The sequence below is a fragment of the Netta rufina genome, assembly GCF_964035555.1.
Source record: "Netta rufina genome assembly, chromosome: 3".
In the NCBI taxonomy this organism is placed as follows: domain Eukaryota; kingdom Metazoa; phylum Chordata; class Aves; order Anseriformes; family Anatidae; genus Netta; species Netta rufina.
Genome location: NC_140125.1, coordinates 47,354,458 through 47,376,861, shown reverse-complemented (window position 1 = coordinate 47,376,861; position 22,404 = coordinate 47,354,458). Strand labels below are relative to the sequence as shown.

At 37.9% G+C, this 22,404-nt stretch overlaps 1 protein-coding gene across 1 annotated transcript in view; it reads right to left on the bottom strand.

Annotated features, from left to right (window-relative positions):
- The window catches only part of RPS6KA2 (ribosomal protein S6 kinase A2), a gene marked incomplete at both ends in the record, with an annotated part of 165,693 nt that overhangs the window by 96,186 nt on the left and 47,103 nt on the right, over positions 1–22,404 (bottom strand). The window contains one exon of the mRNA XM_084284263.1: positions 1,672–1,788. Coding sequence (XP_084140389.1) covers positions 1,672–1,788 — 117 coding nt within the window. The remainder of the gene's footprint in view (positions 1–1,671; positions 1,789–22,404) is intronic.

Below are 22,404 nucleotides of genomic sequence, written 5' to 3'. Positions count from 1 at the left end.
TCCTCCATGTCTTTGCTGCTCTGGTGAGTTTACTGACCTGTTTCACGTAAGATACTAAAAGTGACTTGTAATCACACACAACTTCAGACAGGTATGATGTCCACACACCCACACTCTGATTCTGCAGTGATTTCAGTGGAGTATGCCCCAGAAATCAGATCTCCTTTTGGGAAGCGGTGGCAGAGAATAAACATTTTGCTGATACAACGCCTAAAACTAGAATGCCAACTTGAACAGATAATAACAAAAACACATCAACACAATCTGAGATAGCCAGTGAACCATTTCTAAAATATTTACTGCTCAGGTATGAAAACTGGCCGTACTGCTTCTTTTACTTTTGAAGAAGAGATTCTCTAGTACTTCTCCTCCTTGTATTAAATCAGAATAAATCTAATTCTGAGTCGTTTTATTTCTCATATTTCTTTAACATTCAAAACTCAAATATCATTATAGTGCTTTCAAACAATTCTCTAGAGTAAAACTTTATAGTGAATGCTAACTCTCCTGATTTCTCTCATCTCAGGGATCTCCTAACAGCCTTACTTATCAATACAGTTCTGGAATACTTGGAAAGCTGCTAAGTACTCCTCAAATATCTTTACTCATCAGTAAAATGAAGACCCTGATTCATTGTCATGGTGCTCAGCTTTGTGCTGGATGCCTCAGCAGATTTTAGGTAGGAGCCAGTTCTTCAAGTTGGCTGGAATGATCCACCTCTGAAGGCTGAGAAGTGTTAATTATATACATGTATATAAAATAGCTAAAATGGTAAGTGCTTCCATTTCTAATGTAAATTAGGCTCACCATTCTGCAAGTTCCAAAGTCTTATTTAGTTAATCCAAAGAAAGAGTTTAACATTAAATTGAGTCCTCCCTCTTTCTCTGTCTTTCCTTCCTATTCTTAATTGCAAAGGACATATCATGTTGAAGAAGACCTTTGGGATTAAGCAAAGCCTTGGACTTAAGACAAAAAACATTGTTTCTTGATGGCTTAGCTTGTTGTCATATAAGTAGGCATTTTTACTTATTTATTTTTTCAACAAATGGTTTATATATATAGTATACATACATATACACTTACATAAACACTCAACAATTAATTACATTAGGAAACAGATCTTCGTTGTGGGCAACAAAATCAAACCAAAAATGAAAACATTGTTTGCTGGTTAACAAATGAAAGCTTGCAACTGTGAACTGCTTTATATCTCATAGTTAGAAAGGAATATTTCTCACAAAATCACTATGAGGTAACCAGCAGGGTAAGTGATGGGGACTTCAAAATATGCCTGGGATCCCATCTGCCCTTAGCAGAAATTGGGAAGCAGACATTTTAAGCCTTTGAATGTTCTTACCACTAAGCAGCAGTAGTATGCTCACCTCCCTAGTGGATAGCTCAGAAAGAAGGAGTCTAACTTCATAAACAGTGTTGCTCATTAATGCTCACTTGTGCTCATTAGTTTGGGTCCAAAGCTATAAACTTCTTATATATAGGAATCCAGCAAAAGACAAAAGTGCTATTAAAATGACAGAAGAGATTTGGTTTTGCTTATCTGCTTTTACAACACAATTTATATACAAACAGTGGTACCAGTGTAAATGAACTCAGAGAAAGGACATGACATTTTTTATTATTGCTCTAGGTGATTAGATGGCATTAAAAAATTACCTTTCCATATGAACCTTGTCCTAATACTTTCAGTAGCTCAAACTGAGAAGGATCTGCTTTTTCAAAGCCTTCCTTCACATGATGACTGATGTCTATTTCCTTCACTATACCTTCCTCCTGCAAAAGAAAGAAAGAAACAAACAATGATAAAAAATAAAATAAAAATCCCCAAATCAGAACTTTTATCCTAAGGAAACATTTTGTTTATTAAAATCACATCTTCTCTGACGCTACAATCATATATGAGATCTTGAAAAATGGAACCAAATACTTGTCCAAACATTCCATGTGCCTGTAAGGAGCAGGAGAGGGTCACGGGTCAGATATCAGGACATCTAGGCCTGTTCCTTCTGTTTATTAAACCTTAAAATTATATCTAAATAAAGATATAGCAAATTGAAACAGAAACACACTGTAGAGATTTATGCTCATCACAGACCTTGCTAACAGTGACATGTACCCCCATCAATACTGCATAGACTCCAGCACACTACTCTCCACATAATTCCTAACTCTTGCTCATAACATCATTTAAACCCACCTTAAAAAGTGAAGCTCACTTGAGTCTCAAGCAGCAATTCTTCTTATGAGTAGGCAATAAAGGAAAGGCATCGTTAAAAGTGGCTCTTCCTATTTAACTAGGAGAATGGAAAGTTACTACCAGTAACCTTCTAAATAAACAACAAAGATCTAGATGTGAAATTGAGGTGGTGGGAAGAAGAACATAAGAAATCAGCTAAACTAGGACTTTCATTTTTGTATATATAACACAACATATCCTTTTGAATTGTTTGCTTTATGTTATTATGGCATGTTCCTCTAAAAAGAGAATGACTGGGTCACGTGAGACCCAGAGGGACTATGCAGAGTTTGCAGCAACCCAGAAAGTCATTGAGCTGAAAAGAAAGCTGCAAAAAAATAACTTATCTTCAAGGATAAAGTAATGAGGGAAGATGCTACTTACATACTTTCTTAAGTGTACTGTACACCTGTTTTTTGTTTTGTCTTGTTTTCTGTTCAAACTACTTTTCTAACTTCTGAACAAATGCAACATGGGTTTTGAGTACAATTATTTGGTTTGTTTCATTTCCCAGATCTAAGTGAATTGCTCTCTTAGGAATAGGCTTGAATATTTCTGCACCTACCAGAAATTATTGAAATCTCATACATGTTACTTTTAGATGGATTTTTTTTCCTCAAGAAAATATCTTGATGAAAGCTATAAATGTATTTGTAAAGTTTTTTTTCCCCTTCTTAAACTAAATGTGGAAAAAATAGAAATAGCATCCTAAAATGAAAATGCATTCCCAAATAATTTGGCCATTGGGCTTTGAAACATATTCACAAAACACATCATTTGGCCATGAAACACATTTATTTACTAAACAAAAATAAACGTGATTTACCTCTCCCCCAAGAAAATTGTTATCACTTTCTACCAGCTGTAATAACACTTCCAATGCATGGCTATTATTACTCTAACTGCTCTGCTTACTACAGCTTCATCCTTTCTCTTCCCTTCTCTGCCTCCTTACACTCATGTGCTTTGGAACAGAGACTATATCCTCTTCTTGGTTTGGAAAACTTCCTGTACTTTGTGCATGCTCCCAGAATCATGGAAAATAATAATCATCCAACAGCAATTATTTTTTTTCTGATCCTAATTTCTCTAGTTCAAGTGATTTGCATGAAAGGAAATGCTTGAAACCAACAACCAATTTTCATAGAGAGATTTAAAGGTTTTCTAAGTATATAGTTGCCAGGATGCTCTTGTTTTTCTGGTTTTAATTACTGTGGGAGACAGAGTATTTTTCTGATTTAGAAAAAAAAAATGATTGTTTCATTTTTTTTTTCCTGTACAAGAGAAACAATAGTGAACTAAAACAGATTCGATAACACTGTATTAGGTCTGTTTCTTAGGGAAACCAGGTATTAGAAACATGGTGTAATCAAAGCCTCTATCAAGTTCTGAAGTGAGGAGCTTTCATACTGAGGGATGTGCATTTTACATAAACTGCCTGCACCCAAGAGACTTGCACTCTGTTAAGAACATTATTTTGAGCTAAGCCTGCCCTGCCACACTACAGTTTTGGTAAAATATCTGGACTGCCTGGATCACTAGCCATTGTACTCATAAAGGCTAAAAATGACTCCCTGTATAGTCAGGCTTCTGCCCGGATTCATCACTTTTTACTCTGTATGCTTGGGAGTTTACTCTCCATTGACCAAAAACAGAATCTGGGAGGGTTGGCTTTCACAGGCCAACCTCTGCATGTGTACAACCCCCTGAAAATGATCATATTATGAAAAAATTTAAAGATTTTTTTCCCGAGTTAGTGTAGCTTGAGTACACTTGGTCATCATTTCAGGATTTTGCCCATCTCAGCCCAGAAGCACAGCACAGCAAGGGCCATCAGTCAGAACCAGAAGAAGTAATAGGTGGATCTAAATTTCACAATATATTTAGGAGACAAAGCTCTACCAAAAACAAACAAACAAACAAACAGAAGCATTTTTATGTACACTGTCTTCCTCAGATTTACTTTTCCTCTGAGGTAAAATTTTGATCTCAACAACCGTGGATGAGATCTACCACCTGAGGGAAACATTAATAACTTGTTTAATTCTGGAAGGCTGCATTTCCACCTGAACCATGGAGATATTTCAGCTACATTTACAGGTTTAAATGATGAGTCACCAAAGTCACAAGCCTTCAACCATAAGCATATTTCTCAATGTAATATTAAATTTAATATAACTTCTTTAGTTTGATGCATTTTGTTACAGGATTATATTGGGAGTATTAACGTGATGACAATTCAGCTTCCTTGAAGGTTGCTCAAAACATTCTAGCATAATTATTTCATAACTTGCAATAAAAACAATTCTTTAATTTCATGTGCATTTAATTAAACCTCAAAATATTACTAAACAGAACAGGGCTAAATACAATCTTAACAGTGTTTTATCAGAGAAGCTCTGATTTTAAAGATTGGAAAAAGGCTGTTGATTACGCGACTTAGCAGAAATACAGAAACGCTGGTTAGAAGGAACTTTTGGAGGTAATCAGGTCCAACACTCCTGCTCAGACTATCACTGACACTTGATCAAGCCAGCTGGTTTTTGTCCACTGGAGCTCTCAGTGCCTCAAACAATGAGGCCTGGGCCACTTCCTCTGAAAGGTTATTCTTCTTCGATTTGCCTGGCTCAGAAAAGCCCACAGTCATGTCAAGCTGCCTGCTCCACAGGGTCTTAGGAGGAAACTGGATATTTTTCTAGGAAGGCAGGATTTCCTGTGGTCTCCTCACTAGGAAGGGGCAACAAAGCAGCACTGAAGAAAAGCATGCCAGACTGCTCCTTTTGTCACCAATCATCACTACAGTGGCATTACTTGTGAGCTGCCCAGGGGACAGCTGGTATTTTAGCTGGTACGACAAACCCGCCTCCCACTGAAGCAAAAAGCAAAACTTTCACTACTTGAGATCCAACATGGGCACAGTCACTTTAAGGAAATATATTCCAGTGCACTGTGTTTCTGGCTCTCTGACATTGGGATGAGGTATTTTAAGTTCAAGCAGTTACAAGACTCCCACAGTGAAACAGCCAAGGCTAAAAAACTTCCATTTTCCCACAACATCCGAAGACTTACAGGTGGTGAATGCCTTTACCTCTGCCCAGAATCAATGGAGGAGCTGGTGGTCCTTACCACACTGTTAAGCATTTCCTTTAAGAGACAACCAACACCAGGCATTCTTATTTTCATAGAAGCATCAGCATGAGGGTTGTCCTGCTAGATCTGCTCAGGAAATGTAACTTGCTGGAACTATGTAGAGGGGAAGGAAAAAAGTGAATTGGAAATGCAAGACGAAGCACTGGTCTTAGAAATGCTCTTAGCTGAGCGTCCATATGGCATGCAAACATACTTCAGAAAGAGTCACAGCAATCTAAATTAGTTCTAGTTCTGGAAGGGAATCTGTTCCCAAAGAGATGCTAAAAGGACTTTTGTTTCTTGGTGTGATTAGCATTCAGATAGACAGGTATGATCTTAACAAGTAGGACACAAGGTATAAAGGCACGTGAAGGTACCCTAATTAGTCAACCAATGCTAAGCTTATTCCTGAGCTGTTCAACTTCTTTGAGTAGATTTCCATAACAAAAGTAGTTGCTAGAAAATTGTCACTGATATTTGTCTAGAGTTATTCAACTAGCTTGTTTTCTCTTTTTTTTTTTTTTTTCTTTTTTCCTTTCTTCTTCTCATGTCTAGAAACCAATGCTGCAAATGAAGTTCACTGAAGAAGAATCCAAGGGTTATCAGTGCCAGACCTTTAGTTACCTTTGCATGGATTTTGATATTCTTATCACTATTCCCAGGGAATAAAAAAATAATAATAAAAACAAAACAACAGCAACAAAAAACAGTATTGGTTCCCTTTTAATATTCTTACTTGGATTTTCCCCTATCATTCCAAAGATAGAACGTGGGATAACGTTTTTCAGGTACAGAATGAAAACCCAGACTATCAGAGCACAAAGTTCTGTGGTCAGATCACAGAATGGCAGAGGTCGGAAGGGACCTCCGAAGATCTCTCTGCTGTTTTTCTGCTCAGTTATATTTTTTCATTGGTCCATTAATTGTAACTTATTTGCATTTGGAACTTGTATTACAACAACCAAACAGAGGCAGGATATTCACACTGGAAATGAAGTCTGGACTCCTGTGCACAATGAAGAAGCTAGTTCAGTGAAGAGAAATTCACTCCGGGAAAAAAAAAAAAAAAAAAAAAAAAAAAAAAAAAAAAAACAAAGAAAAGCAACTCACACAAGCCAATTTCCAAAATGGCTTTGATCAGTGAGTCAAAACCGAATGTTCCATAGTTTGGTCTTGCAACAGCTGTGCACAGCAGCCCAGGCTCTTGTTCCCTGCTGACTTGTCCCGACACTGCATTAGCAGGAATGTTTGACTTGATGAGGCTTAATCTTTTGTAAACTTCTGTAAATATTTATGTTTGCACAAAAAGCATCATCCTGAGACAAAAGTGAGATGGATGTTCTTCGTGGCTCCAAGAAAGCACACAGCAGAGCAGCACAGACGATGAGAGGGAGAGCAATGACTGCAATACATGATGGAATAGGAATGGAGAGTGATTCCCTCTGCTAATACAAGACAGACCTAATCAGAGCCTGGTTATACACTGTATTATTCACTTCAGAGCCCACCCTCCATTCGGTAGAAATTTTGACAAACTAGTAACCCAGAATTGGAATGGAAGTGCCTTTTTGATCTCCTTTTCTTTGAGACATAGGAGATCAGAGCCTCTCTTCTTGCTTTCTTGAGACTGCAGACAAAATAGCTGTGTCTACTTCAGTGGTTCCCAGAGGCAGCAAGGGCAGAGCAAGAGGCAAGCTGCTCCCTCTAGCACTGCTCTCAGCTCACTTCTAAAATTTCTTCATGGAGATCTTGGAGAATGAGATTCTCTAGTGCTCCATGGCTGCCAGGGAGCAACCACAGAGAACTCTTCCAACTGCCAGAATATCTCCTGACTCACTGTCACGTGTCTGAGCAGGACCGGGAAGCGCAGGCACATAGCACTGGGATACAAAAAGGCTTGTGGAAGTACAGGCCTTCCAGAAGAGTTGCTAATTTCAGCTATACAACCGCTTACCTTGGCTGCTCAATGGCCTCGCAGCAACCCTCCCACAAGTTTCTGAAGGAGAGGAGCTAAGGTCATCCTCAAACCCAGAGACCACCTTAATTATGCACCATATATTTCTACACAAGCAAAACCTTTCTGTCCCAAGACTTCCTGAAGTGGTGTGAAACAGCTGGAAATGGTGTAATTCCAGAAGGAGCTGCTTTTAGCAATGGATAATCTTATGCATTTGTATCACATAGGAGAGAAGATGTGGTGCTAATGCAAGATGATTATTGTTTTTCAAAACCAGTAAGACAGGATTATGATTTATTATCTTTGCCTGCCCACATCAACTACTTGTACAAGATCAAAACTGTCACATAGAGATGGCTGTAGAAAAGGGCAATTTTCTGATAGAAATATGTGCAATTTGATATACATGTTCTTCAGTCTTCAGGTCTGTTGACTTTGCATGCTTGAGGGCCTGAAATCAATGAAGAAATGAATGAAAATGTGGCAAGAGGAAATCATAATAATGCTAAAGAGAAGTTATTTCCATTCCAGAGAATCATTATGAGTCTATAGCATGTGCTCCAGATATGGACTTTATTTTGTTACCTGTCTTACCATTTGGCAGGTTACCACCTAATATAAAACCAAATCACAACTGTTTAATGTCCAAATATCACAGGCAACACAACATTCCAAAATACTATGGTTCTTTAGGAAAGTACATTTAAAACTCTGATGTGGGAATAGTTAGAAGAGCATACGTCCAACAACGATGAGGCCAGGTTTCCACTTTTGTTTCACAGGTTCTAATCTGGTTCAAGCCACAGGAGAGTAATTTTTGAGAAGACAAAATAGGTTATTCATAATAGTTACAGGCAAATGGGTACAGGAAATGAATTGTTGGCCTGTGTTCAGTTCTTTGAGGACAAGTATTCATGTTTAAAAAAAAATACCATTGGAGTATTTTCATTAGCCTCCTCTCAAGCCTGTCTCCAGCAGCTGAGGTAAAAATTTTGAAAAAGTAATCTCACATTTTAAAAGGTTTGTAATCCAAGTTCTGGCTTCTGTTGTAGTCTGCTTAGATGTAAAATAAGCAATATTGTAAAAGGGTCCGTTTGTTTTACCTTCTACTGTCAAATTAACAATTGCTTTAGCAACAATGTCTTGCTTTTATTAAGTACTTAGAGAAGTATGTTGAACTCCCTGTGAATTCAGTGGAATTTGTGCCAAGTCTGTGTTTGGACATAAGGTTACCTACCTTCTCAAAAGTCATCTGGAGTTAAATAATGCACAATAGTTATTAGAGAGGTTGGGATTCTTTCAGAGACCTCTCACAAATTTGAACAGAAAGAGTTATCTTTCAAATGGAATTTCACCAAGCAGGTCAAAACCTAGTGGAAAACAAAAACCTTAGAGAAATTTCAGTGGAGTGCAACACTATCGGTCCCTACTAAATTCAGTAGACATTTTTCCAAAGAGAACATCTATTACACTCCCTTTAGCATCTCTCCAACTCTTTTTGTCCTGTCTTTTTTTTTTTTTTTCCTCCCTTCTTTCTTGCTAATAAATTTCGTGACATTTGAGGTTCATCTGAAATAACACAAGCTAAAAGTAAAGAAAGATTTCCAGGAGAATCACAGATATCAAAGACAGAAGCTACAATCTGCTGGATGAATTGGTGAAGGCTATGAGTTGGAGGTTTAAGTATCTGAGTGATTTGGGTTCAGTCTTTTGTGCTACTTGACACTTCCTCTGTATCTTTGGTTAATCAATTAGAGTTGGACTTCGCTAAATAAATGCATGTATTTATGGCATATATACCTGAAAAATAGGAACAGTTGCTTTCTGTTACCTCTTGGTAACACTGTGAGAATTAACACAGAAAAAAATGTGAAATTATCCCATACTGTGGTAAGGGATAGACAAACCATCTGAAATGCATCCAGTAATATGTGATATTGGGCAGCCTCTAACTGGATTCTCCTTTAGCTCAGATTAAGACACTTTAGGATTGAAGACAGGAGCTGTTTATCTGTGACTTTACAGAGTCACTTCCTGATTAGGACAAGTATGTACAAGACAACAACTGCGAAGTTGCAATATCTTCATATTCAAAATGCAAGTATACACGAAGTAGAGAAAGACACCAATTTTCAGTCCAACTTCCAATTCTCAACTCAAACCATTAGCCAGCATAAGACTAATCTTGCATTGATTTTGATGCAACCTGCAAATGTTTATGTGGAGTGGTGAGTAGGAGGAGGTCATTAAAAAAAAAAAAAAAAAAAACTATTAAAGCAAGGGGTTAAAAAAGGCAGAACAAAAGCAGAACCATCTGGTCAAAAAAAAAAAAAAAAAAAAAAAAACAGTTGGCCAGACTTACTCATACAGCAGCTCTCTACAAATACCCAAATACATTTGTGAACTTAAAGAGAAACAGTCTCAAAATGAGTCATACTATTAAAGGACAAAGAACTCAGCTATATTGCTCTGAGCTACAGTAAATAAGAGCAAGAACATTTTCATCAACACCCTACTTGGCATGGTTTACATCTGTGCCTTTTGGTCTTACACCTCAGAAGAGCTGTAAGGTCCACTACTGACTGTTTCTGCTGGTGAACAGGGAAAAGAAAAGAACTTGCTCCTCATTCACCAAGGACCAAATAGTAATTAAGATTGGATCCAGTGCCTAGAAAGAACTCTTATTACTTCTATAATGATAAGTATTCTTATTTCCTTAGGCTGATGCTTCGTGACACTAAATAGAGTTATGAAGACTACATGCAATAGTAATGGACAGACAATATGCATTATGATACTTGAAAAACAAACAAACAAACAAACAAACAAAAAAACTCATTTTATACAGAAGAAGAAGCTGGAATACCAAAAGACTTTCAAAATTTTTTACCCTCCACTACAGCTAAGGTTCTGTTTCCAGGTCAGTAACATGCCGTGCACTCCATGCTCTGGTATGAACCCCTTGGAGGCTCTTTATTTATGAATGGTTTGGGTGTCTCTTGCTGGGGATGTTCCAGGAGTGCCACCACCTTCCATCACCACAGCCCACTCTCCAGAGCTGCCTGGCAGCTGCTGCAGCACACCAACCCTTTCAGGGAAGCCCTGACTATCTTAATGTGATGGCCATCTTCTGTTAATGCACTGGTGTTACAGGATATGGACAGCTTCCATATACCTCTGTGTCCCAGTGTTCCTTCTTTAAACTACAGGTAAGGCCATCTTCCTTTTTCATGGCATTACTGGAGTAAAAGGGCCCTGGAAAGATTATGAAATGTTAAAGTACTGTGATATTAGGCTCAGAGAAGCAGGAAGGTGGACAAAAAGGCCTGTCTGTTCTGGATACTATTTTCAAGAAGCATAACTAGTTACTAAATGCCTCCAGTTCACTTACTGCTATATTCAGCTTCTTCAAAGACTAGAAAAGGAAAAAAAGAAAAAAAAAAGTTGTTGTATTAGTGCATTCATTGGGAAATAAAAAATACAGCTGCACAAGATAAACTTCTTAAGCAAAATATATTTACCACCATTTCCTCACTGTTTCTCATGTGATCCCAATAAAACACTGCTCACCATAGCAGTGTAAATGGCACTGCTGCACTGTGAGTAGAAAATACTGTAAAAAAGGCCTAGTAAATTTGTATGGTGATTTTAAAGATCAGAATAATCTCTAATAAGTGTATTCAAGGCAATATATCAGATTTCATTTTAAACTGTAAGGCAGTGGACAAAACTCTGTACAAAGAGCTAATCACCTTAATAGCATTGGATCAATCAGTTCAGGAAAAAATACTAGCCTGCTGTTTAAAAATCACTTGTAGAGTTTGATAATTATCATTTTCTTTCTGAGAGAAATATAAGCCTGCTAGCACATTTTGAGCCAGCCAGTAATTACATTAAGCATCAGCTAAGGGTTTAACTAGCTCGTACTTCACAAACTGGAATACTGTTGCTATTAGGTTAGGAAAAAATGTGTTGTAATGAAGTTTGTTATCTCAGTGGCATTTAATGGGCAGTCTTAATGGGGAAACAGAGTGATGTGAAGCCATTACGGAATCAAGGCAAATACAAATTAGTTTTAATGCTATTGTTCACAGCTCAGAGCTTCAGTGAAGGCACTGAAGGAGAGAGGGAGATGGAGACAAATCAGGCATAAAGAAGATGGTATTGGCAAAATGGAAATTATACGGAGAAAATACTACAAGAATTAGCAACAACATGGACAGAGGAATAATAAGAGGAAGACAGAGAGACAAGGAGGCACCTAGAAGGAAAACAATTACACAACAAGGGAAACTGTGATTTGTGCCTGCATTGACAGAAAAGTAAATTGAGAGAAGACTGGTAGAAAGTTGTTTTGCCTTTGCAAGCTATCGTAACTGTAGCATGGAAGAACTTTAAATACAAAGCTAGGCAGAGAAGGCTTTTTCCAGAGCAGAAATGAGCTGTGGTACAGTTCAGATAATGACCAAGAAAGCTAATTATATGCAGGCATATGAAGGAGGAAGAGGAAGTGGCTGAGGAAGGGCAACAGAGTAGTGTGAATGGAGAGGCCACAACAGCTTGTAAAGGCGAGATCCCTGGGACCAGCATAACTGTGCCTGCAGCCTAGATGGTTTCCATGGGACATGAGAAAGTATATTGCTCTCCCCTTTTTGCTGTGCTTTTATTTCCCATTTCCAGGAACAAGGGCACAGATGACAACTGGAGATGTAGAGGCCTACTGCACAGGGCTCCCTCACCTACAGGCAACCTGGCAGGGCCACACTGCTTCATGCAAAAACAGCCCTGTAGAGGAGACGTGGTTTTGTGGAAAGGCAGGCCTGACAAGAAGCCATCAAAACCACCCGCCACATGTGACACAGGAGTTTCAGACGGCCAGGGGCTGCAGGCTGTTGCATTGCAGAGAGGCGTGCTGGAGCTGCTTGGGTTCAGGCTACAACCACCAGTTCCAGTGCTGGCCTTGAGAGAAGGAAAGGATTGTGTGCCCTTTTTATGCAGCAGCTTAATCCTAGTTGAATACTGAGCCATTCACCTGGGTGGATGAGAGTGCAGACGTACATCATAGAATGATCCCTGCAAGAGCTATAACTTTCTGGATGGGGACGCTGCTGGTAATAGCCCTGCTACACCTGGCACTGCTCCTAGAAGAAAAGGCGACACAAAGTACCTTATGACACCTCAGCTCATGGGTTCCAGTTTCATGCACAAACATTTATCAAGAGATACTAGATCTGTAACTCACAATTTAAGCATATTTATATCTTCACATGCGTACTTTCATTACATCCATGGGTGAAACCCAGGTCATCTTTGCGGAAGTATGTATTTCAGTGCCTAAGGACTTTTACCACACACAAGTATCTCTCTAACCACATTTTCAGCAGTCTACTAGATATCTGGCCCAGGGAAATTGCATTTTGAAGTTTTGTGAAATACTAAGAAGCATCTAGCACAGCTTAAAGATTTATATGGTAGATCTCTAAGGAATGGGTTTTTAACTGATTAGCGCAGATTGCCTCTTCTGTGAAGGCAAAAACTGTTTACCACACATGTTATACAGTGCTAAACAAATGCATATATTAGGTATATACACCACACTGAAATGATGTGTATTTTAGGGATTAGAATAAACAATGCAGAAGATCCATCTGGACATAAAGAAACACCTTTGCCACACTGTTTGTAAGACTCTCATTTCAGAAAGGTCAAACTGTTGCACCAATCTGTCTTTTCGCAGAGGTTTCCACAATACGATGCTTTCCTATAACAAAAGTGGGGGGGGGAGGGGGGTTGTTGGTTCTCAGCTTATTCATTACAGCTTCATGGTTGCAAAAATTGAAAGCTTTTCATATACCATCGCAATGCTAAATTCCTAACACCATCAGATAAAAATATTGAATTTTAACTATTATTTACAAAACAACTACATGTGTGTGTGTGTGTGGGGGGGGGGGGGGGGGCAGGAGGGCGGACCAGGGAGGAGAAGAAGCCATTAGATGAATATGCTCAAATAAAGAAATGGATGAACAGCTTGGCCAAGGCTGATGCAGAGTCTGGAAGGATTTTCAGGGTCATATTCATCTAAACTTGTCTGTACCTTTTGCAAAGGCAGCAGAGAAATGGGTACTTTTAGGCTTTGATTTGTATCAGACAAAACTGCTGACTATAAAAGAAATCTAGGCTGACTAGTTCACATACAGATTAATTCTCGCTTTTTGAGTGCCTCAGTGACTCCTTCAGCTTCAGCTGGAGCATATGCACTTTTTATAAAGTGTACGATGCGTTATCATCATCCATCCCACCTTTTTCACTATAGATTTTTTACAGTCTCCAGCAGACCATTGGAGATACTCCCATCTTCTCATCTTTCTGACCTGACCTGTACAGGTATACCTGTACCAGTCATGGTAACACCTTTCTGCAGGGAGATTCTTATCCTGCCCAATGACTGCAATGATCAACCAACACAAGTCAGTGAAATCATGGCACGTTGGTGCTCTTCTTGGGCTTGAAACTGGAAGCAAAACCATCACACTGTGGGAAACATCAGGCCAAAACTTCAAAGTGGGGGAAGTTCCAACAAATAGAAGAAAACCCTATTTTCTTCTTCAGCTTCTTAATTCAAAATGCATTTTATTCTTCAGCACAGTACTGACTGTATTTTGCCCATTAGTTCCACTGACATCAGTCATAAGACTTCCAAGACAACTTAAAACTGAGCCCAAACGTAGTGCACTATGCTAGGTGCCTGCAGAGCGTGAGACATGGCTTTTAGCTATCCTGCAGGCTTCTTACTCTGTTTCAGCCATGTAAAGAGACCTTTACATCAAGTGCTCTCAGTTCCTGTCTTCAACTACTTTATTCACAAAAGCCCTATTGAAAGTGAAGGTACATGATGACGGAAGCAGGCAGTGGAAAGAAGCTCTTTTTGTTTAATCCATTTCTGCGTATAATCCTCCAGTATTTTAAAGCATTGAGGATAACAGTTTTAGAGTAAATTCACTGCTCTAGCCTCCATTCTACGAGTATTTTTTTCTACGTATATGCAAACATGCAAAAGGTCAAACTGAGATTAACAAGATCCTGCTAGGTATTTTTCATTGATCTGTTAATATTTCAGTGTTTTCCTGTTCTGGCTGAAATGTGTTATGACAAACCCAAATAACCCTTAACAAAAAAAAAGGGTTTGTAATAAAATAAAATATGATCCAAATGGCTGTACTGAAAATAACAAGTGACCTAGTCTCATACACATCTTCAGGGTAAATCATGACACAAGGAGATTTCCTGTGAAACTCAATGGTTCTGTGTTACAAGCAGCAAACCCAAAGCCCTGATCTGCTCAGGACTGCCAACCTCAGCATATACATGGGACACTCTTCTTCGGGCCCATCGAAGCTATCCAGTCCCAAAGCATAAGACTCTGCAGTCCCCTTTTCTGCACAGTGTAGAGTTAATGGACAAGGTGAAGAGAGGAGACCAACTCATATCTACTGTTCTACCAAGCAGATGGATTCGCTCGTAGATGATTACAAAACTATACCTACAAAAGGAATAGAACACAAATGAAGATACTACTCACTTTGAGCCAGCAGCAGAATAAGGCATATTGCAACCTCATGGCTTCTCTCATGAGCATATCCCCAGCCAGCTAGAACTAAAGGCTGCAATACAGAAGATTGGGCAAGAATGTTCCTGTGCTCAGGGCAGTCACAAAGCCTTTGGGGACCTGTTGAACAGTCTAACCTTCCATTCAGAGAATAGACTAAAGGCATTCTTCCTATTCCACTTTTAACTCACATTTCATATAAAGCTCCAGTTAGTAACCAACAAGCACAAATGAACAGAAACAAACAAAACCCAAACCAAATCAAACCCAACAACCCCACCCCCCAAAACAAACAAACAAAAAAAAACACAAAAAAAAAAACAACAAAACAGCCCTTCATATATACATAATCTTTTATTTATTTATTTATTTATTTAAGTCAAGCTAATGAAGGAAAAATGCTTTTTGATGCTCTCTGTGGTGAAGAATATCACATTGATAGTCTAAATCACTGGCTGGCTCCATCAGGGTGAGATGCCAGCAAAAGCTACAATGGAACTGGACAAAATTCTGAAGATGAAGACACTAAGAAACTGGTGCAACATTATCATAACCAGCTTTTTTTTTTTTTTTTTTTTTTTTTTTCCTTTCTCCCCACATTAAAAATTGTACTTGACACAAAAATTGTACTTGCCCACTTGTACTCAGTAATCCTGCATGATACACAGGACACCAAGCAATATCTACCTGTTTCTTTATAGATAAGGCATTTATTGTGCTCCTTAGTGAATCCTAGACAATTACACATGAACTAGAGTATAGCATTTATACTGGGTCTTATTTTTATAACCCAAGTCAACCTACTGTATCTGTACCACTTGCTACTACATCAAGGTTTTATGAATAATACCTTTAAGACAACTGAATGGGTAAGAGAAATAATTCACTCAGTAACAAGAGGAAGCTGAAATTAATATTTTGGCCAAAGGACAACTAGACAATACCATCAGAGGACAAGTGAAAGCCAAAGAGGAAAGCTGAAACTATACAAAAGTTTTACTTCAAAGAAATGCTTAATCAAACACACAAATCCATTGCTTGCTTGTTTTCCCCATTTGTCCTGTCATAAACAATGAGCAATGTCACAGTTTTTCCAAGAAGCCATGGGAGGTAAAATTTCTGTAATTTAAGACAATACTTTAAGGAAAGAAAAAAAAATCTTTAATGTAAAACACTGTGAAAAACTTATTATAAATTTGTCACACATTTTGCATTGTTTGTATTTCTCAAGTTATTTGCATTTAAAATATCATTTTTTTTTTATTACTAACTACACAGCAGGGATCTGCTGTGCCTGAGCAGAGCTTCAGTTTGCTTTGCTAAATGCTGAGAGTTTTCTCAAAACACATTATTTTGGGGCTGCCTTTTTTTTTTTTTTTTTTTTTTTTCTGTTTGTTTTTCAATATTCAAAATGTTTCTTCATGCACAAAACCTGAATAAGTGGACATTTGCTATCACTGAACTTTATCCAGGCTGTATATCGTACACTTTTTGTGCAGGACAATATCAAAACTTTTAATCCTCATAAAATTCCTTATGCTTGTGAAGATGCATATGGATGTCATCAGTGAGTTTGAATTAAGCTGTTACTGGATCCATGTGAAACCAATGTAAGAATTATGGCCCTGCACAGTTGTAATATCTAAACTTCTAGTTATATGAAGTAGTAAGTAAAGCTGAGTGACATATAATACTGCTGAGTAAATACTCTTCATTTAGAAGTAAGAGTAAAGGGAAGTAAAAATTCACAACAGATTCTAATAACTTCTCTTTCTATAACTGCTCTTATGCCAACAAGCAGGAACTGTATGTTTTAAGGATGCTGAAGGCTGATTAGGTGTGTTTGGAACTGAAATTCCCAGAACTGCATAGCAGTCTAAGCCATTTTTATCACAGTGAAGGATACTGAAAATAGAGGCATCCTTTCATACACGGTCTGTCAATTGACCAAGTCTGATGTATACCAGACGTGATAGTATTACAGGAAACACAGCATTATTTCCAGTCTTTAACAAGAAAAATATGTATTATTTAAGTATACACATACATACTATGTTTTAACTGGAGCAAAATCAGAAGGAAATTACTATTTTGTTTGTTTGTTTTGTTTTTAATGAAAGATTAGCTAAATACTTAAGGAATCCATCACGTACTAAACAGTGTCTATCAGCTAGGCTTGATACTGAACACCTCTCCCTCGATAGTCACCAAAGAAAGGCACATAGTCCCTTGCCATATTCTCCATCAACAAACAAGCAAACCAGATCCTTCCTACACTACCTATAAACTCCCCCTCTTCCTTTCTACCTATACTAATCAGATGATTATGTGAGACGGAGAGACATGCACAAAATCTAAATTATCTTATGGATAATGTAAGAAGCAGTAGGCTTAATCACAACATGAAAGATTCAGATTAGCCATCAGAGAAATCATTCCATGGCAAAGGCAGAGAAACATCAGAACAGATACCACCTAAACAGCATGTCACCTGTTCATATCTTACCTCCCTTCAACTGTCTCTTTCATCTTTCACCCTGATATTATGCTGTTTGCCAGCTGCCCTGCGTGCACTCAGCTGTAAATGTAACAAGTACTCTTAACAAATGGTGGGTATTATGAGATATATAGCAGATATGCAGGATCCACCTTATGAATATTGAGCCCAGATCTAAAAAATCATCACTTTATTAATAGGCATAGTTCTTATGCTTTTAGCTCCATTGTGGCAATGTAAGCAGATGCTTGAGAAGCAACTGATCCTGTAATAGTTTGCAGGATTGGGCCCTAAGAAAAGGCGGATACAGATGGTGAACACAAGAGGCACATTGAGTGAAAACAACTCTCACTTTCCATGGTGGCAGAATGCCAGCTGGTTGGAGTCTGTTGATGATGGTACAAGAAGAGGAGGAACTGTCGTGCATATGTGCCAAATTTACTCATTTAAAAATGAATTGGGCATCACTGTCTGTTGCAGCTAATCAACAAAATGAGATAAGTGGGGCAACAAATTATGCCCCTTTTAATCAACTAGTGCTGTCATCTTCTTTGTAAACAAGGAGAGTTTCTAAATTTGTTTTTGCTAAGTATGAAGTCGTAAAAGAAGATGGAAGCATCCTGTTAACAAATTACTGTCTCAATTCAAAGACAATCAAAAGACTTTCTACAGACTTCAGAACAGGATCAAACTCTATAAATAACATCACTCCATGAAAGAAATTCAAGGATGAAGAGTACATTCCTTACTTGAGTTTTAAAAGTTATTCAAAGAAAAAAAAAATAGATCCTGGTTGTGGAAAAGCATACAAATGGTTTTAACAACAGTGTGACTACAATATGTTGGTGAAGGCATAAAGGTCTGAAGAATTAGACCTTTGTTTTACTTGCTGCTTGGATCTATCAGTCCAGACAACACATATATTGTATTATTTTACATCTCTTTGTAAAAGGGACTAGAAAGAAAACACTTGAATTGCACAAGTTTATCTCCCTCCAGTACATAAGCCTTCTCTGAAAGTGATCAGTACTACTGATTCTTTCCATCTTTGAAAGAAGGCACCTGGACAATGCATTCCTGATGTAAATGTCTTCAGGGGAGACTTCCTGGTGCTCCAGACCTACCATCCCAGCCAGAATAGCTCCAGCACCTCACTTATTTATATTTTGACACTCAGTGTAAAAGAGCTCAGTTCTAGAACACAATACTATGCAAAGAACAACTGTAAATAAACTGGATTAAAAAATAATCCCTGGAGGTGGCCTAGGAATGTAATGAATTTTTTCCTGAAGTAATACAGGTCTGAACACACAATCAATTAAACAAACCAACAATAAAAAACACCCAAATATATAGAAAATGACTACAAATACCTATGTTTTATCCAGGTTTTAAAGATCCTTACACAAAATTCCATTAGATACTACAGTATTTACAAAAATCTTTCCATTACTTAGAGCTTAATCAAATCCAGTAATTCAAAACTAATTCAGCTGAAGGCTAAATGAGAAGTTGCATGGTTCACCTGGTTTACTAAAGACTCAAAATCTTTACTAATCCAGTTAAAATAGTTTGCCAAACAAAAATACTTGACTACAGAAGGTCAATACACAACCTTTACTTATAAACACATAAGGTAATTGTTTGAGGAGCAGCAGAGCATTGCATTAGTACTGCAGCATCCCTTCATTTTTTGCTTTCCCTCTCTGTGAAATTAAATTCTCTTCAGTTTCCACTGCCATTGCAAAACATTTCAACAATCCGAATACAAGGATTACTATACTGACCACTAATGCCAAATCTGCCCCCAAACCATTTACTCTGAAAGAAGATGAGTTTTGCAATATGTAGCTGCATCTATAAAGCAACGAAAAATTGATGGCTTCCTTCTGACTGCCATAGAAAGGGCTGCTTTGTGCATTTCTTTCCTCAGGGAATACATTGGTATAATTTTCCATTGGAGAGTTTCTGTATTCCTGCATTGCTAAAGTGGCTGCAAAGCTGACCTAATTTAGGTCATCAAAAACTTAGGATTAGTCACATTGCCAAAACCAAACAAAGAAAAAATGTAATTGCTACAAATTTAGTTGCTTATCTTAACTTTTTCTATCAGAAACTATGCAGCGTTCTTCAAAATGGTAAAATTCATAAGCTGTAATGTCTACATTATTTTGTCTATAAAATACATAAAAGATTAATCTATATTTCATTTTTGTCTGTGTTGTTATTATCAAAAACAGCACATGCAATGTGGACATCATCCATTACAGGATGTCAAAATAACAGAAACATTAATGTAGTCTCAGAAAACCCTGCAAGATGGGTAAGTATTAACCTCAGATGCTGCAAGGTTAAGCTGCTTGCCTGTGGTCACATAGTGAATTTGACAGGATCAGGGATAAAACACAAATTTCCTGATTCCCCAGCCCTATCACAAGACCACAGTGATGTAATTAATTGCTAAGTTTTAATTTAATGGTCTGTGCAATTTGTATTTCTAAATCTCCAGAGTTTGTAACAGCAGGTGTTAATGTTTTACTTCAGGTTCAAAAGTACAAAGTACCCTAAAAGCTGTTCTCAGTTTAATGGAAATGAAATGGCCCATCTCAAAACACTGTGCTGTTAAGAGCATGCTAATGCTTATAGAACTGTATAGAAATGTTAAATACTCAACCTTCTGGTTTGATTACTCATGCCCTCAGAGCTGGCAGTCCAGTTCAGCTTGTACAGGGCTGCCTCGGATGTCTCCATGCAGCACCTCTGTCTGTAGTACAGGCATAACCTTAATACCCCCCTCTCAGGCAGAAGTCTACTCAGCCACCACAACAAGAGGTCAGTCCCACGAGGTTTTGCAGATCTGCAGTGTACACTCACTAGGTGTGTGGACATGTGTCTGATGAAGGAGTGGGAGTTATCTACCCAGAACTCAAATGATATTCTAGTTTCTGAAAGATTAGACAACAGCTCATTAGAGGAAATGTTACAGGCTTCAAATGCCTGTTCCCCAATCCCAGTTCTGCTGATAGAAGTGGGCCCAAGGCCCAACACATCTATTTGGAGGAACCCCAAACTTTCCTGCCCTGCTTCCCCCCTTCAGGTCCTGGAGGAAAAAAAAAAAAAAAAAACAAAATGAAACAAAACTAACAAAAAACAAACAAACAAACAAACAAACAAAACTACAACCATCATTTGCACCCATCACAAAGCATCGAGAAACATGCCCGTTTCAGAGCACTATATGGGTGGACAACCCTTTTTGAGTCGAGAAACTATTACTAGTGCTCACGCAAACCCTGAATCTATGACTCCAGAAGTTTCTGTACATGCAAAATACAGTTTCAAACTTTATGTTTAACTTCACTATTTTCATTGTGCCTTCTCCTCTCCTCCTAGCTGATTTTTCCTTCTCCATCTTTTAACTGAAACTTTTCCTTCATCTTGCATGCTTTATTGATCTTTCAAATCTTACCAGCTATTTTGTAGGTTAAGCAACATCTGTTTGGATAATTAAGGAGATTAACAAGCCAGAGAACAGTCATTACCTGCAGACACACTGAAAATAGCCTTCTCCGCAAATCCAACAGACAGACATCAGTTACAGTAATCCTCGAGGTAGACACTATTTGAACATTTTATATGTGGCACTGACGCTGAAATAGGTTTATCTCCTCCAAAATATATCAACTTCAGTATTTCAGGAAACAAACACTGAAACTGGTGCTTGTCATGTCAGTAAGTGTAGGCTCACACCAACAATCACATTTTCATGAACTTATCTTCTGTGTCTACTTAAATGTGAAATGTCATACATGTGTTTGACAGCAGAGCCAGAGGCATCCAGTTATTCAAGTTACTGGGATAATATTAAAATAAAGATGCTTTTGTGAAGAATTTCAACATAAGAAAGACTCATTTAACCTCTAACAGATTTCCTCGTTTCCTGTTTAATTTGAAGAATCTACTTATTGGAAAGTATATTGTACTCAATTAAGAATCTCTTGGAAATTTTACTGAATTATATTGGGTTTTGTTTAAAATGTCACTTGACGTATAAAAATCAAACTACAGCTAGATTTTTTTTTCTTTAATCAAGCATATTCTGGTAAAGTTTTTTTGTTTGTTTGTTTTCATTTTTTTGAGCTGGGTTTTACAACAAACCTTTAAAAGAAGCTATAAAAACTCATTTTTCTTCATATTTTTAAATGTTACTTTAATTTGACTTTGAAGATGTTTTAAAAAAAAATCAATATATTGTTTTCTGAGAACATCCTAAGATAAAAAATGAAAAAAAAAATTATGATACAGTTTTCAAAAAGTCTAAGGAAGTGTTTGTAAAATTAAATAAACTTTTGCAAAGCTTTTATAAACATTATGACCTTGTAACTTTTAAAAAAAAAAAAAAAAAAAAAAAAGTTAAATAAACTGTGTCTACATGGAAAATCATATTGGCTGGGCCGCTGTGTCTTGAACTAGGTAATATAGCAGTAGACATACCAGAGCTACAGCTGGAGACATGTGGGTAAGGCTGAGATGGAAGGCATGTACGCAGACATGCACACAACATCTGCCAGGCCTGTTTTTACCTTGAATGGCAAAATTTCACACTAGCTTTCTTTGATTGGTAGCACAGGACAGAATAAATTGTTCCCAAATTAGAAACATAATCCTGGTCCTGAACCTGTGAGTGTGGAGCAGATCAGAGCCCATCCGGCCCTGGCCAAAGGAGATGGTCTGGGCTGTGGGATGACTGAGGGGGACGGTGGGGCCCTGCTCTTCTCCCTCCTTTTTGGTCACACAAAACCCCCATTTCCAAGCTATTTGCTCCCTCCTGGGAAGGGGCAAGCCCTGCCAGCATATCATATGGGCAGAGAGCCTTTCATGAAAACTAAGCGAGCTGTAAAGGGCATATACATACGCTGGGGCCCATAAGGCAGCAGCATAAGGAACTTGACGCAGAGTGG